The sequence below is a fragment of the Schistocerca cancellata genome, chromosome 2, assembly GCF_023864275.1.
Source record: "Schistocerca cancellata isolate TAMUIC-IGC-003103 chromosome 2, iqSchCanc2.1, whole genome shotgun sequence".
Lineage (NCBI taxonomy): Eukaryota > Metazoa > Arthropoda > Insecta > Orthoptera > Acrididae > Schistocerca > Schistocerca cancellata.
The window spans coordinates 880,655,855-880,671,301 of NC_064627.1; the positions used below are offsets into that span (position 1 = coordinate 880,655,855).

The 15,447-nt window shown below is 46.4% G+C and overlaps 1 protein-coding gene across 1 annotated transcript in view; it reads right to left on the minus strand.

Moving 5' to 3' along the window:
- Positions 1-777: 777 nt before the first annotated feature.
- LOC126159513 (uncharacterized) overlaps positions 778-15,447 on the minus strand; it is a 420,587-nt gene continuing 405,917 nt past the window's right edge. Inside the window, exons 14-15 of the mRNA XM_049916555.1 lie at positions 11,601-11,807; positions 778-4,366 (exon numbers count right to left, since the gene is read on the minus strand). Coding sequence (XP_049772512.1) covers positions 2,030-4,366; positions 11,601-11,807 — 2,544 coding nt within the window. The 3' untranslated portion in view covers positions 778-2,029. The remainder of the gene's footprint in view (positions 4,367-11,600; positions 11,808-15,447) is intronic.

Consider the following 15,447-nt stretch of genomic DNA (forward strand, 5'->3'; position numbering starts at 1 on the left):
ACACCCAATCAAACCACCACCCAATGCAGAACAACTCAGGTATCCCCCCGTTGGCCGTCCATGCGCAGCGCCTAAACGGTGCTCGAAACCTAACGCAAGAGCTTAAAAATCAGTGTACAACGTTCGTGGTCAGTGGCTACAACCATAAATCGATCCAAATAGCCATGGCAACAAACAAAAGAAAGTGAGATAGGTAGGAAACCGACAAACAGCAACCTTACGTGAAAAATATCACTGAGTGTATTGGTAAAATTGTTCTAGGGGTTGGCGTCCGGCCTGTCTACAACAGCAATTCTAAGATCCAGAATATGCTAGGCTCCACGAAGGACAAGACAGAAACTTTACACACTGCAGGTGCGTACTAGGTGGAATGTCTGTGTAGAGTTCAGTGTGGAGAAGTACACATCGGTGACACTGGCAGGCCATGGCAACGCGCGTACGGAAACATGAGCTACATTCGTCTGGGACAGCACAGCATGTCTGCAGTGGCCAAATACCATAAACCATAAACTGCGGCAAGAAACCCGCATACTGGTTAGGCAGCAGATCTTTTCGAAGGCACAGAAATAATAAAACCTCATAAGAAGAAGAACAGAGAGGCTGGATACAGGCTTGCCCCATCCTGGCTGCCAATCCTCAGAGTCGAACAGACAGCACCATCAACAAGTGACGCGAGCTCTACAGGCGAGTAGCCGCAGCCACGCGGCCTGCATCCAGCAGGTGGAAAACAGGAGCGCACACCTCATTTACCGATGAGCACCAATCGTAGCAAAGAAGCGATAGACAACAGCAGATTCCCACTTCCAGCACCGTAGCAACCTATTTAAATAAAGTTTCCGCTCCGTCCGCCTCAGGTGACCAATCACAACAACGACCTTTCAAAATTATGACGTAACGTTATGCGCAGTCAACAACAATGACTAAATATAAGAGATTCCACACAGATAAAAAACATCAGTAGACTCGGAAGAAGGTAAATGTAGTAGTGACTGAAACATTGGTTTCTCCAGCATAGTTTTTTTCTTTTTCTTTTTTTTGCATTATGACGCGGTACGATACCAAGAAAACTTTTATGTCAAGTGCGCGTATCTCCTGAGGTACGCATTTTAGAGGCCATATTTGTACACTTTTTTTCTCATATTGGTCCCTCCCATAATATGGAAACAAAGAGCTTTCAGCAGAAGAGTTGTTTCATAGTATCAAAGACGAACAAGTGCTCAGAGCTCTCATGGTACTAGATATTTTAGATTATGGTACCAGATATCTTTTCTTCTTTTGGTGTAAGGAACCTGACCTCAAAATCTGTAGGGGTTCTAGTTACAACCTGTATGTTGCATAATAATTGGTGTAGACTTTAACGTATACCAAAATTTGGGCGGTATGTTACGGGTGACAAACATTTTATTTCAGTGGAAGCATCAATATTCAGTTCTGCTAAGGTCACAGCGTAGTAAATGTTTTGCGTTCATGGTAAACACAGAGCGATACAAAAGTGTTAAACTGTATTTACTCTTAACATTTAAAGTATTATTTTATTCGCGTTCTTTCTCTTACATGCGAGAGTTAAATGTGCTGTTACAACATCTTATGGAAACATTGAGGAGATGATTACACGTTCTTAATGTGGTCAGACGTTACTACTAATCTACTGTTAACAGCGCGTAAAGGAAAGGTGGGGACACAGTTTCTGTCTGCCGCATGCTTCAGCTCCGATGCGCAAATGACAACAATATACAAAAAAAAGCAGCATCACCAACGTTAGTGTCTACAGCGGAAGGAACTTGTAATAAACTTCTCAGCAATACGGACAGGTAGTAATAATAATACTTCGAGTTTTGTACAACAGACGGAATACAGGACGTGCCCAAGTGTCTCGATACGCCTCTGAAACAGCGCCTCTCAAAGTAGGAGCGCAGAGACGTTGAAAAAAAAAAGTGAAATTACAAAAGAAAAATTAAGCAAAAAAGTTTTTGTTTTGTACAAAAGCATAATAAGCTCTCTGGAAATACGAATACTGCTCGCGCGAATATTATGTCTTCTGGTCATCCTCCGATTTGGAAACGAAAGAGTGCTGGTACTGCTTGTACCACTTCTTCGGCGGGTGAGCACGGCCCTCGGTTAAGGGCGAACTCAGTTCCGAGGTGCTCGTCGTGGCGCTAGCCGTAGCCGCCGCCGGTCTCGTTTGCGGCGACACCTGCTGTGCCGCCGGCTGCGTCGACTGCTGCGCAGCGGTCTGCTGCTTCGTCTGTTGCGCAGCCTTCTTCGTCGTTTTCGGACTCGCGTGCTGCGCTGCCTCGGTCGCTGGTTTCCGCTGCGTCTGAGTCTGTCCTTGGGCGGCTTTCGCTGCGGGACGCTTCACGCGTTTTACCGTGCCGGTACTGGAGTCGGTGTCCTCGAACGGGTCCGTCGACGTCTCCGCGACAACTTTGAGAACGGGCTGCAGGCGCTTTTTGCCCGGAGAGGACGGTGCCTGTTTTCCCGCCGCTGTCTGCTTCGCTTGGGCTTTCTGCTGGGGCGCGACGAAAGCAACAGCCGACTGCTGCTGCGGGTGATTAACCTCCTCTGGAACAACTGGAAGGCTCTGTAGAGGCTGTTGAGGACTACTCGGGGCTTGGTGGACAGTGGCAACTGTCGGAAGCTGCCTGGCCACAGGAAGCACATACGGATCAGCCGCCCTAAGCTGAGATTGTTTATCCATCTGTACCGGCGAGCGCGGCGACGGCGGTCCGGGTGCCGGATGCGTCACTGGATCGCTAGGTGTCACGCGGGGTATGCTCTGCAGACCGCGGGCTGCCTGAGCCTTCTTAGTCTGCGGACTGGTGATGGTCGGCTTGATGATGACCCTCGGCTCGATCCTCTGGTAATGGGACGGTGCAGAAGCTGTAGCTGCTACAGGCACCTCCGCAGCTGCCTGAGTCTTCTTTTCGGAACTGGTGTGAACCGGTACAGTTCCAGCTGGAATGGTGGGAAGTGGTGTGATGGGAGCCGTGTTGGCGGGCTTTCGGCCCAGAGTCGAGGATATCCTAGGCGGTGGCGGTGGCGGCACCTTGGTGAGACTCGACTTTCCTGGAATGTCTTTGGAAGGAGCTGCTGATGAGGCAACAGAAGATGACTGAGAGCCAGGTACTTCTGAGACTGGCAACGCCATGAAGAGGGAATTGGGTGGAAGCGACCTCCTCTTGAAGTTAGCCGCCTGGGCTGCCATCGTCTCGACCTCGTTGGCCGGAGCGTCTTGTGGGAAGTCTGGCAGCACTTTTGGAAATTTTCTCTTCTGAATATTTGACAGAGGATCACCTGCATGGGCTGTTTCTTCTTCATTGCTGTCTCTGGACGTCACATTGACGTCCACAGGAATGGGCGTTGCAGTAATTGCAACATCTTTCTTTGGCAGAGCCTTAGACCTAAGCTGAATTCCTGCTGGGAACGTCTGCAATTGCTGCTTCTTTCCACCAGGGACGTAGATCACCGATGGCGATGTGTGAGGATCTAAGGAGATATTTACAGCATGAAGTTCTGCTGGCTGAGAATGTCCACTCTTCATAGAGCCCGACAGTTGTGACGGCACATGTGGGTTAGAACTGGCCGCTGGATCTGATCTGGAATGAGCGTGTGCCACTCTGACGATATCGAGATTTTGGGCCTGCTGATTGGGAAGAGTGTACTTGAGGCTGATGTTGGCAGTGCTCCTGCTCAACAGCTCGCCAGAAGACGAGCTTCTCGGCGAAATAGAAGTGGACGCAACAGCTAGGTCCTCCGCCATGGTCAGCGACCGCTTGAGGGCGGGTTTCTTTAGGGTTAACATGGACGTAGAGACGCAGGTCCCGAGCTCGTCCATCGATTTGCTTATAGAGTGCTCTACGCTCGAGCCTCTTCCAGACGGAGTGGCATCAATGGCGACGGAAACTTTCTTCGGCCTGGACCTGTGGGAACCGTGCCCAGACACGTCGGCGGGTGTAGCTGAGACAGCCACCTCTGCCGTCTCTATGGCGTGCTGCCGCTTGAGCTGTCTCGGCGTCGCCGTGGACGTTGACACCTGGTCAAAGGACGTCTGGATGCTCTGCGACGACTGCAGCACCGGCGCGTGCGATTCGGTCTTCTTGGCGCGCCGGAGGAAGCGCGGCGAGTAGCGCTGGACGATCTCCTGCGCGATCCACTCGCGCACCTTGGTGTGCGGGTCCATGGTGCTGCCGCTGTACTGGCGCGCCGCCCCCCAGGCGCTGCGCCGCGCCACCGCCCCCGCGCCGGCCGCCCCCGCCAGCGGCAGGTCCTCCGCGGGCAGCGCGGCCTCTGGCGCCGCGACGGCCACTGCTCCTTCCACCGTGCGGCCGGCGCTGCGGATGGCTTCGTAGTCGTCGTCCGCACCAATCTGTTTAAAGTAAACATACGTGTTCAGAACACATACGAAATGCTGCCAATTCATGAACTACGAGGTTCAAAAATTCAAATGGCTCTGAGCACTATGGGACTTAACATCTGCGGTCATCAGTCCCCTAGAACTTAGAACTACTTAAACCTAACTAACCTAAGGACATCACACACATCCATGCCCGAGGCAGGATTCGAACCCGTGACCGTAGCGGTCGCGCGGTTCCAGGCTGAAGCGCCTAGAACCGCTCGGCCACACCGGCCGGCTGAACTACGAGGTGGTTAGTCATAAAGTTATTATTATCATCTCAATGAAATAAGGTGACATAATTGATATTTCATTCCCTGTAGGTACATATCAGCAGTCATAATATACACTATCCAATCAAAAGTATCCGGACACCTACCATTGGATGCTGATATGGGGCGTTGGGATGTTACGTCTTTAATACGACTTGAACTCTGATGCAGACGGTTTCATTGAGATATCTATTTGCGGAGGAATGGCAGCCTATTTTTCCTCTAGAGCCGAATTCAGAGAAGGAAATGTTGTTGGACACTTTGGTCTGGAACGAAGTTGTTCCATTGGTTTCAGGTCAGGACTCTGGGCAGACCAGTCCATTTCAGAAATGTTATTGTCTCCATATATTTCCACATATGTACATCATAGATATTTGAGACTTGAAAAGTCTGTCTAACTATAAAGTTTCGTTTGATTAAATGCGATTCTGAGTTGCTATTATAATGCAGTTGGAGAACCTCTGTAATGCTGGTCGAGTTTAGAGAGAATACCATATAGGGAGTACTACGTGTAACTAATCAATGCCTCTGTGGCGTAGTGGTTAGGGCATCGGCCAAGTGAGTAGCAGGCCCGGTTAGAACCACAGCCTTGGTACAAATTTTCATTCGCCACTTCAGTTTAGTTATATACATGATATATTTTTGAGACTTGAGAAGGTCTCTGAAATCATATAATTTCATTTGATTTTCTTTGCGATTTCTTTACATTTTTGCCTGCCGTGGTGGCCGAGCGATTCCAGGCGCTACAGTCTTTAATAGCGCGACCGCTATGGTCGCAGGTTCGAATCCTGCCTCGGGCATGGATATGTGTGATGTCCTTAGGCTAGTTAGGTTTAAGTAGGTCTAAGTTCTAGGGGACTTATGACAGCAGAAATAGAGTCCCATAGCGCTCAGAGCCATTTGAACCATTTTTATTTTAATTTTTAAAGCCTTTTAGCTTTAGTACCTGCTGTCCATCTTTGATACGGCACAGCGGCTGATAAGGTATTTACCAAAGAAATATCGCCAAGCATCCTTATGTTTTCAAAAGTTAATTTATTTAGACGATCAGTTTCGGCATCTCATTAATGCCATCTTCAGGTCCCTATGCACTCCATGTGTAGACCATGAGATACATGAAAGTGTGCGTAACTGGAGCAATCAAAATCTGCAGTCCATGATTTTTGTGGAGTTTGAGCTGCTGTCAATTCTTCGAGGTACAAGCCTCACAAAAGTTTAAAGGAATCCAAATGCTGATGGCTGAAGTTATGCATACAATGATGTATCGGAGTGTCTATATATGGAGTGTGTAAGGGCCTGAAGATGGCATTAATGAGATGCCGAAACTAGTCGTCTAAATAAAATAACTTCTGAAAACATGTGGCTGTTTGGCTACTTTCCTTTGGTAAAAATTTAGCTGTAGCTTCCCTGTAATTAATTCTGATTTTTTTCATCAGTGGCATATTGCTGCAATCAATATCTGCAGTCCATGATTTTTGCGGAGTTTGAGCTGCTGTCAAGTCTTCGAGGTACAAGCCTCACAAAAATTTAAAGGAATCCAGATGCTGATGGCTTTCTTCTTTCGTTGACCTAACTGATATAGGCCTATTTCTTCTGTCAACCAAAGCTTATTCCCACTTACCTTCCATGTAGTTATATTTGTCTGTCCAGGGTCTGATTAAAGACTCTCTTTCTCACCATAAAGTAATTCCAATGGTTTCTCCCTGTGTCTCCAGGCCATCTACAAGTATGTGATTTCTGGATAGAGTATTTGCTACCATTAGGTGAAACTTACTGTACAGCTCTAAGAGTATTTCTCCTCTCTCACTTGTATTACTGAGCCGGAGATTATTAGATTTCCATTTATCTTTAAACACTGAGTCATTCGTTGAATGCCTTCAGTTACGCTCTATATGCCTTCATCACCTTAGAAATGACAAAATATTCCGCCTGCGTTAATATTAAATGTATTAATTGATATGCTATCATGTCTCCGGCAGGAGTGCCTCTTCAAGGAACAACTGCAGCAACATAAATTTAAAATAGTCGTTTCAGTTTAGGGAAACATTGCTCTAAATATGTAGAAAAGCAATTTTTTTAAAAAGTTATACTACTCCCTATGCCACTATGTAGTGCTTCAATGTATGTGGGGTTGCACATCAATAAGAAACACGTAAACGTGTTTGACACGAGGAATGAAGATGCACTGACGCAGTTTGCATTAAGGTACGAAGTGATATATTTAAAATTTGGTTTTAACATATTTTTGAGAAGCGAATGTATCCTTCATAGGAAATGTGTTCGCAATTGCGAATATGAACTACCACCGGCTGTAAGTTGAGCAATTGCGAAAATGAACGATCATATTGGAATAACGACAATGAAAATTTGTGCTGGCCCAGAACTCGAACGCCGATTTCTCGCTTTAAGAGAGCGTGGCCTTGACCGCATCGGCTATTCGTCCAAAAATCACGGCCAGACCCAGACGTCCAAATGCCGTAATCCATGTACCACAACTTGCACTCGTACGCTACGTACATTCCCGTCCAGGAGGGACATACTTACAGAGAGTCGAGGGCCTGGTATTGGCGATTAAATACCGTGCCCTCGACTCCCAATAAATACGTCCTTCCTGCACGGGAATATACGTAACACACGAGTGCAGGTTGGGACTGCTCGCGTAAAGCGGAAAATCCGCGTTCCAGTCCCCGTCCGGCACAAATTTTCACTGTCGTCATTCCAATATAAAGCCGACGATCGTTCATATTCGCAATTGCTAATGCATTTCCTATAGGTCGTGTATCCTTAACAATTTGTTGGTCTTTTACGAATATATGCTGTTTAAGCAGTTATTCGAGAATGGCATAATGTCTATACCTGGCACTAAAAATTGTCCACAGACTATCATCTGCTTCAGTTTCACTCTTGAGAAGTGAGAGCGAGAGTTGTGAAGAACGACTTTATCGGCCTGAGAAGGTCGGGCCAGGATCAACAACAGCCACTGTATCGTCATCGGAGGGCGATACAGAATTACATTCATCCCCACTATCACTATTGAGAAGTAATCCTTCTATTTCCTCGTTTAATAATCAGTGCTTGCACTTCCTCAAACGTCTTCGTAACACGCTCCTACATAGTCACCTCGTGGCATGAGTGAGGTTTCATCCAATCGACCCTCACTTTAATTTTGCATTCTGCTGTATATTATTCTTGATAGAAACTTGGATGCACGATCAGTTGGGATGATTCTTACCTTTATATGCGTCTGGTATCTTCCGAATTCTGCGGATGATATTTTTCCGAAAAAAGTCTGATGGTGTGTCCCCCGATACGTAGATCGTATGAACTAATTTGTGTAGTCGTTTGGTTGCCGCTTTCCCCAATGATTTTAGAAATTCCGAAAGAGTTTTATCTACGACTACCGGCTTATTTAATCGCAAGTCTGCTCTGTTAAGCTCTAGTATTTTGTACCGTCAGGCTGGTGGAAACACTGTCATTCCTCGTAGTTACAGCTGACATAATCCCTATTTAGAAGGAGTCAAATGTTTCTCAGATATGAGATATGAAGTCATGGAACCGAGTAAGTTGTCCTAAACGGCGAGTATTCATTGAATCCTATAGTATGGTGAGAAGCACCCAGAGGAAGTGTGATGGGCCGCTCTTGATCTCGATATACATTAACAATCTGAACAGAGAGAGCGACCAGGAATTTATGTCTGTTTGCTGATGACGCTATAGTATCAGAAAACGTGTCGTCGTCGAGTGGCAGTAGGAAAGACTTAGACAATGTATCTGGTGTGATGAATGGCAGCTTGCCCTAAATGCATAATAACGGACACCTAGGTGACAGACCTCCTTTTGCCCGGCTTGGGGCAGCAGCTTGAGATGGGATGGATTCAATTAGTCCCTGGATGTTCCTTGCAGAAATATTGAGCCACGCTGCCTCTATAGCAGTCCATTACTGCGAAAGTATTGCCGGTGCGGATTTTCTGCTTATACTGACTTCTCGATTACGCACCATGAATGCTCGATGGGATTCATGTAAGGCGATCTAGGTTGCCAAATCATTCGCTCGAATGGTCCAGAATGTTCTTCAAACCTGTCGTGAACAGTTATGGTCCAGTGATGTAGTGCACTGTCATGCATAAAAAATGCAGTCCATGAATGGCTCGGAATGGTAACCTCATAGTCATTTCCAGTCAATGATCGGTTTAGCTGGACCAGAGGATCCAGTCCATTGCAAGTAAACACAGTGCACACGATTATAGAGCCACCATCAGCTTCAAATGGTTCAAATGGCTTTTAGCACTATGGGACTTAACATCTGAGGTCATCAGTCCCCTAGAACTTAGAACTACTTAATCCTAACTAAGCTAAGGACATCACACACATCCATGCCCGACGCAGGATTCGGCCCTGCGACCGTAGAGGGCGCGCGGTTCCAGACTGAAGGGCTTAGAACCGCTTGGCCACGGTGATCGGCACCACAGCTTCCACAGTGCCATGTCAACAAATTGCGACCTATAACACATCCGAACGCTACCATCAGCTGTTACCAACAGAAATCGGGACTCATCTGACCAGGCAACAGTTTTTCAGGCATCTATGGTCCAACAGATATGGCCACGAGACCAGGAGAGGCACTGCAGGCGATGTCGTGCTGTTAGCAAAGGCACTAGCGTCGAGCTCTGCTGCCATAGCCAAATTTCGCCGCACTGTCCTAAAGGATAAGTTCGTCGTAAGTGCCGCAATGATTTCTGCTCCGGGTCGACCGCTGTGGCCGAGCGGTTCTACGCACTTCAGTCCGGAACCGCGCAGCTGCTACGGCCGCAGGTTCCAATCCTGCCCCGGGCATGGATGTGTGTGATGCCCTTAGCTTTGTTAAGTTTAAGTAGTCCTAAGTCTAGGGAACTGATGACCTCAGATGTTAAGTCCCATAGTGCTTAGAGCCATTTGAACCATTTGATTTCTGCGATTATTCCTCGCAGTGATGCCTGTCTGTTAGCACGACAGCTCTGTGCAAATTCCGCTGCTCTCGGTCGTTATGTGACGGCTGTTGGCCATTGCGTTGTCCATGGTGAGAGATAATGACTGCAATTTGGTGTTCTCGGCACACTCTTGACACTGTGGATCTCGGAATATTAAATTACCTAACTATTTACGAAATGAAATGTGCCATGCGTGTAGCTCCAACTGCTGTTCCGCCTTCAAACTCCGTTAATTCCCGTCGTACGGCTATAACGACGTCATGCGGCTGGTCCCGGCGGAGGTTCGAGTCCTCCCTCGGGCATGGGTGTGTGTTTGTCCTTAGGATAATTTAGGTTAAGTAGTGTGTAAGCTTAATGACTCATGACCTTAGCAGTTAAGTCCCATAAGATTTCACGCACATTTGAACATTTTTTTATAATGACGTCGAAAACCTTTTCACTGGAATCACCTGAGCACAAATAGCAGCTTCTTGAATGCACTGCCCTTTTACAACTTGCATAGGCGATGCTATAGCGCCGTGCGGGGTACCCAGTCCGGTCTGAGGCGCCTTGCCACGGTTCGCGCGGCTCCCCTCCCTCGGAGTTTTGAGTCCTCCCACGGGCATGGGTGCATGTGTTGTCCTTAGCGTAAGTTAGTTAAAAAAATGTGTGTGAAATCTTATGGCACTTGACTGCTATGGTCATCAGTCCCTAAAATTACTCACTACTTAGCCTAAATTAGCCTAAGGGCAAACACACACACCCATGCCCGAGGGAGGACTCGAACCTCCGCCAGGACCAGCCGCACAGTCCAGGACTGCAGCGCCCCAGACCGTTCGGCTAATCCCGCGCGGCGTAAGTTAGTTTAAGTTAGACTAAATAGTGTGTGTCTGCAGCTCGTGGTCTCGCGGTAACGTTCTCGCTTCCCGAACACGGGGTCCTGGGTTCAATTCCTGGCAGCGTCAGGGATTTTCACCTGCCTCGAGATGACTGGATCTTGTTGTATTGTCTTCATCATTATCATAATTCATCCCCATTACGGTCGGAGGAAAGCAATGACAAACTACTTCCTCTAGGACCTTGCCTAGTGAGGCGGCGCGGTCTGCCGCATCATCCCCTAAGCTCTGTCAAGGAGTATGGGACTTAATCATGATTAAATAGTGTGTAAGCGTTGGGATCGATGACCTCTGCAGTTTCGTCGCAGTGGAATTTACCATAAATTTCCAAATTTTTGCGGTATTGCAGGCATCTGTACATGTGCATACAGCTATCTCACGACTGTTGTCACCTCAATGTACGAGGGCTGTTCAGAAAGTAAGCTCCGATTGATCGCGAAATGGAAACGACTATGATAATCCGATAAAGCTTTGCACAGATGTGTTGGGCAGTGTCTCTAGTATGACCCTAGATAGCATCACGTCACTCCTCTCATTTCTGAGCTCACAGTGATCGCGTAAAGTTGTCTAGAGAATAGTGTCTCCCGCCAAGTACGAGGACCTGGTGAGAAATTTCGCCTGAAGCTATACAGCCAACATTACATAACTGTCGTGCAGTTTCTTCTACAAGGGAATATTCTCAGCCGCATTATGAAGGGGCAATGAAGATGCTCCTGCATCGTTTTCAATTGGAAATGTTTGACTAACCACAATACAGCCCGTAATTGACTCCCCCTGCGTTTCATTTCTGCTCACATGAACCGCTGGCTATGAATACAACATTTTGGCACAGAAAACGAGCTGTAGGCCAGCGTAGAGAATTGGCGGAAAGCACTGGCGGCTGTCTTTTATGATGAGGGTATTGGAATGTTGGTACAACGCTACGACAAATGTCTTAGTCAGAACGGCAACTACGTAGAGAAGTAGCTGGATGGTGTAGCTAACTGTTAAAAATAAAACATTTCTAATTTTCACTGTGGTTCCCATTTCGCGATCAATCGGAGCTTACTTTCTGAACAGCCCTCGTATGTTTACGTATGTAGAGGGGACTCACGAGCTCCTTCTTCCTGCGGAGTCGACGGTCGACGGTGGCGACGCGCGCGGCGACGGCGGCAGCTGCGGCGGAGGTGGCGGGCCTGGCTGCGTCGGCCTTCTTGTGGACGTAGCGCTCGCCGGCGTCGTCCTCGTCGGAGGTGGCGAGCGCCGTCACGTCCTCGTAGCGCTGGCGCATCAGCTGCTGCTGGACGCGCAGTTTGTCGCGCTGGTAGTAGAGCGCCGCGAACGCGCACATGTTGACCAGCAGGAAGCAGACGCCGATCAGGATGACGACCGTGAGCGCCACCGACGAGGAGCCGGCGAGCGCGCCCGGCGACGCCGTCCCCTCCACCTCGCCGCCGAACTCGTCGCCGCTGCCGCCTCCGTCGCCTGCGGAAGAGACAGCTTCGTGAAGTGGTGTTTTCTGGCCTTAGCGTGTCGCGTGTTGCCAGCGGACCTTGTAACGATGCAATCCTCTAGTCCAGTGATTACACACTTAAGCGCCTAGGAAAGTGGTACAGGCATGAGTATTCAAATACAGAGATGTGTAAACAGGTAGAATACGGCACTGCGGTCGGCAAAGCCTATATAAGACATTAAGTATGTGCGCGAAGTTGTTCGATCCGGTACTGCTGCTATAATCGCAGGTTATCAAGATTTAAGTGAGTTCGAACGTGTTGCTATACTTGGCGCAAGAGTGATGAGACACAGCATCTCCGAGGTAGCGATGAAGCGGGGATTTTCCCGTACGACCTTTTCACGATTGTACCGTGAATATCAGGAATCCGATAAAACATCAAATCTCCGACACCGCTGTGGCCGGAAAAAGATTTTACAAGAATCGGACTAACGATGACTGAAACGAATCGTTCAACGTTACAGAAGTGCAACCCTTCCGCAAATTGCTGCAGATTTCAGTGTTGGGCCACCAACAAGTGTCAGAGTGCGAAGCATTCAACGAAACGTCATTGATATGGGCTTTCGGAGCCGAAGGCACACTCGTGTACCCGTAATGACTGCACGACACAAAGCTTTTCGCCCCGCCTGGGCCCATCAACATTGAAGGTGGTCTGTTGACGACTGGAAACATATTGCCTGGTCGGACGAGTCTCGTTTCAAATTTTATTTAGCGGATGGACGTGTACGGGTATGGAGACAACCTCATCAATCCATGGAGCCTGTATGTCAGTAGGGGACTGTTCAAGTTGGTGGGGGCTTTATAACGGTGTGGGCTGTGTGCAGTTGAAGTGATATGGGATTCAGTTTCATCATCTGCATTCATTCATGTCCATTGTGTATTCCGACGAAATTGGGTTATTCCAGTAGGACAATGCGTTAACCCACATGTCCAGAATTGCTACAGAGTGGCTCCAGGAACACTCTTCTGAGTTTAATCACTTCCGCTGCCCGTCAGGCTCCATAGACATGAATAATATTGAGCATATCTGGGCTGCCTTGAAACATGCTGTTCAGAAGAGATCTCCACCCGCTTATACTCCAAAGGATTTATGGAAAGGCCTGCATGATTCATGGTGTAAATTTCCTCCAGCACTACCACAGACATTAGTGGAGTTCATGCCACTTCACGTTGTGGTACTTCTGCGTGCTCGCGGGGGCTCTACATGATATTAGACAGATGTACCAGTTTTTTTGACTCTTCATTGTATTTTATCATATAGCTTAGATCATTTACGTAAAATTCCGTCTTTTGCAGCTGAATATTTTTTTCTAACGAAACATGTTAACCTTCTTCATGCTAGCCATTATCAGTCGCCTATAACATAAATTATTAACTGTACATATATCGCTAGGGGATTTATAATGATTCTTGGCATCAAATTTCAATTATTTAACTATTCACAAATATACGGCAGTGAATTTTATCACATACTTTCATTTTTCTATTCTTTTCGTGTCTGTTTCGGGTCTACGATACGCACTAAATGCACACTTACAACTTTCCAACTAATCCATTTAAGTAGAAACAATTCACTTATCGTATGACTGTTTAGTTTCTAGATGGATAGCTCAACTGAGAGGGCTACTTACACATTAATTCAACACATGTTACAAGCCTTAGAAGAAAAATATCGCCAGTTCGTATTTTTTGTGAATTTTTAATAGGCGTCTGAATTGTAGATCACATTACTATCTTAGAAAAACTTAAGTTTTCTGGAACTGATAGCTTTACACATAACTGGTTTGCATCATACTTAACAAACCAAATGCAAAAGATTGAGCTGAATAATTTAAACAATGTTCGAACGGTAGAAAATATTAATGGCTGGGGAGAAATCATACAGAGGATTCCACATGGTATAATGTAGGGACTGCTCTTACTCCTAATGCATGTGTGAATGACCTTCTACTTAACATTTAACAAGCAGAATTGGCACATTTTGCAGATGATACTATTATTAAAATAAATACCATTAGAGAGAAAGCGGCATAAGCAATTATTAATGATGTTTCTGAAACAAGAAGAAGAAGTCTTCTCTGAAAGTGGACGCTCCCTAAATTTTGACAAAGCTCATTGCAGTTACTTCTGTACAACTAATAAAATATCATAACTGATGTAGCACATGAACAAGAGACTGCAAACAGTATTGAATGTTCCAGATTTTTGGAATGTCCATTTCCAACGACAGCTGACCTGTGACAAGAATACTACTGAGTTGCTCAAACAATTAAGTTCCGCTACTTTTGCACTTAGCGTAGTCTTGTATACATCAGCCTCGTAACACGTTTTGCACATTTCAACTTAATAATGTCTTACAAACAATTTTCTGGCGTGACTCATGACTTAGAAAGGAAGTACTGATTGCACAAAAGCGAGAAGTAAGAAAAATAAGTGGTGTTCACTCGCAGTCGTCATGTAGGTACCTCTTTGAAGAGTTAAGCGTTACACTGACGTGACAGACTTGTGGACGAAAGTAACTTTCGCACGAAGTGTCACTACTAAGTAACACAGCACGATTAAATGTGAACCGTGTATGTAAAGAATTTGTTAGAGTATATTATAGAATGTAACCGAAAGAAATACGCAATGAGACGAATAGAGATGACATTTTTATTCAAGTACAATAATTACATTGAAGTGACCGCGACTCATTTTGCTGCCCTTGACTTTACGAAAGCCGGGACACGCTTCTTACAAGGGAACCTCCCCATCGCACCCCCGTCAGATTTAGTTATAAGTTGCAACAGTGGATAGGCCTTGAAAAACTGAAAACAGATCAATCGAGAAAACAGGAAGAAGTTGTGTGGAACTATGAAAAAAATAAGCAAATTATGCAAACTGAGTAGTCCATGCTTAAGATATGCAACATTAAGGAGTGTAGTAGCTACGTAGAGTCGTGGTCCTGTGGTTAGCGTGAGCAGCTGTGGAACGAGAAGTCCTTGGTTCAAGTCTTCCCTCGAGTGAAAATTTTAATTTTGTATTTTCAGACAATTATCAAAGTTCAGGCACACACACACACACACAATCAACTTCGCTCTCCAAAATTCCAAGACATGTTCAGATTTGCTTGGACATAAGCAAGATTTGTCGGTCTACACATGGAAAGATTTGAAAACGTTAAAAAAATTGTTTTGACAGAGCACAGGGAAAACTGTGCGACTGTGAAACTGTTGCATTCATTTGTTGTAGTTTATCTGACAAACTCTTATGTTTTCATCACTTTTTTGGGAGTGATTATCACATCCACAAGAAAACCCAAATTGGGCAAGGTAGAAGAATCATTTTACCCATTCGCCAAGTGTACAAGTTAGGTGGGTCGACAACATATTCCTGTCATGTGACGCACATGCCGTCCCCAGTGTCGTATAGAATATATCAGACGTGTTTTCCTGTGGAGAAATCGGTT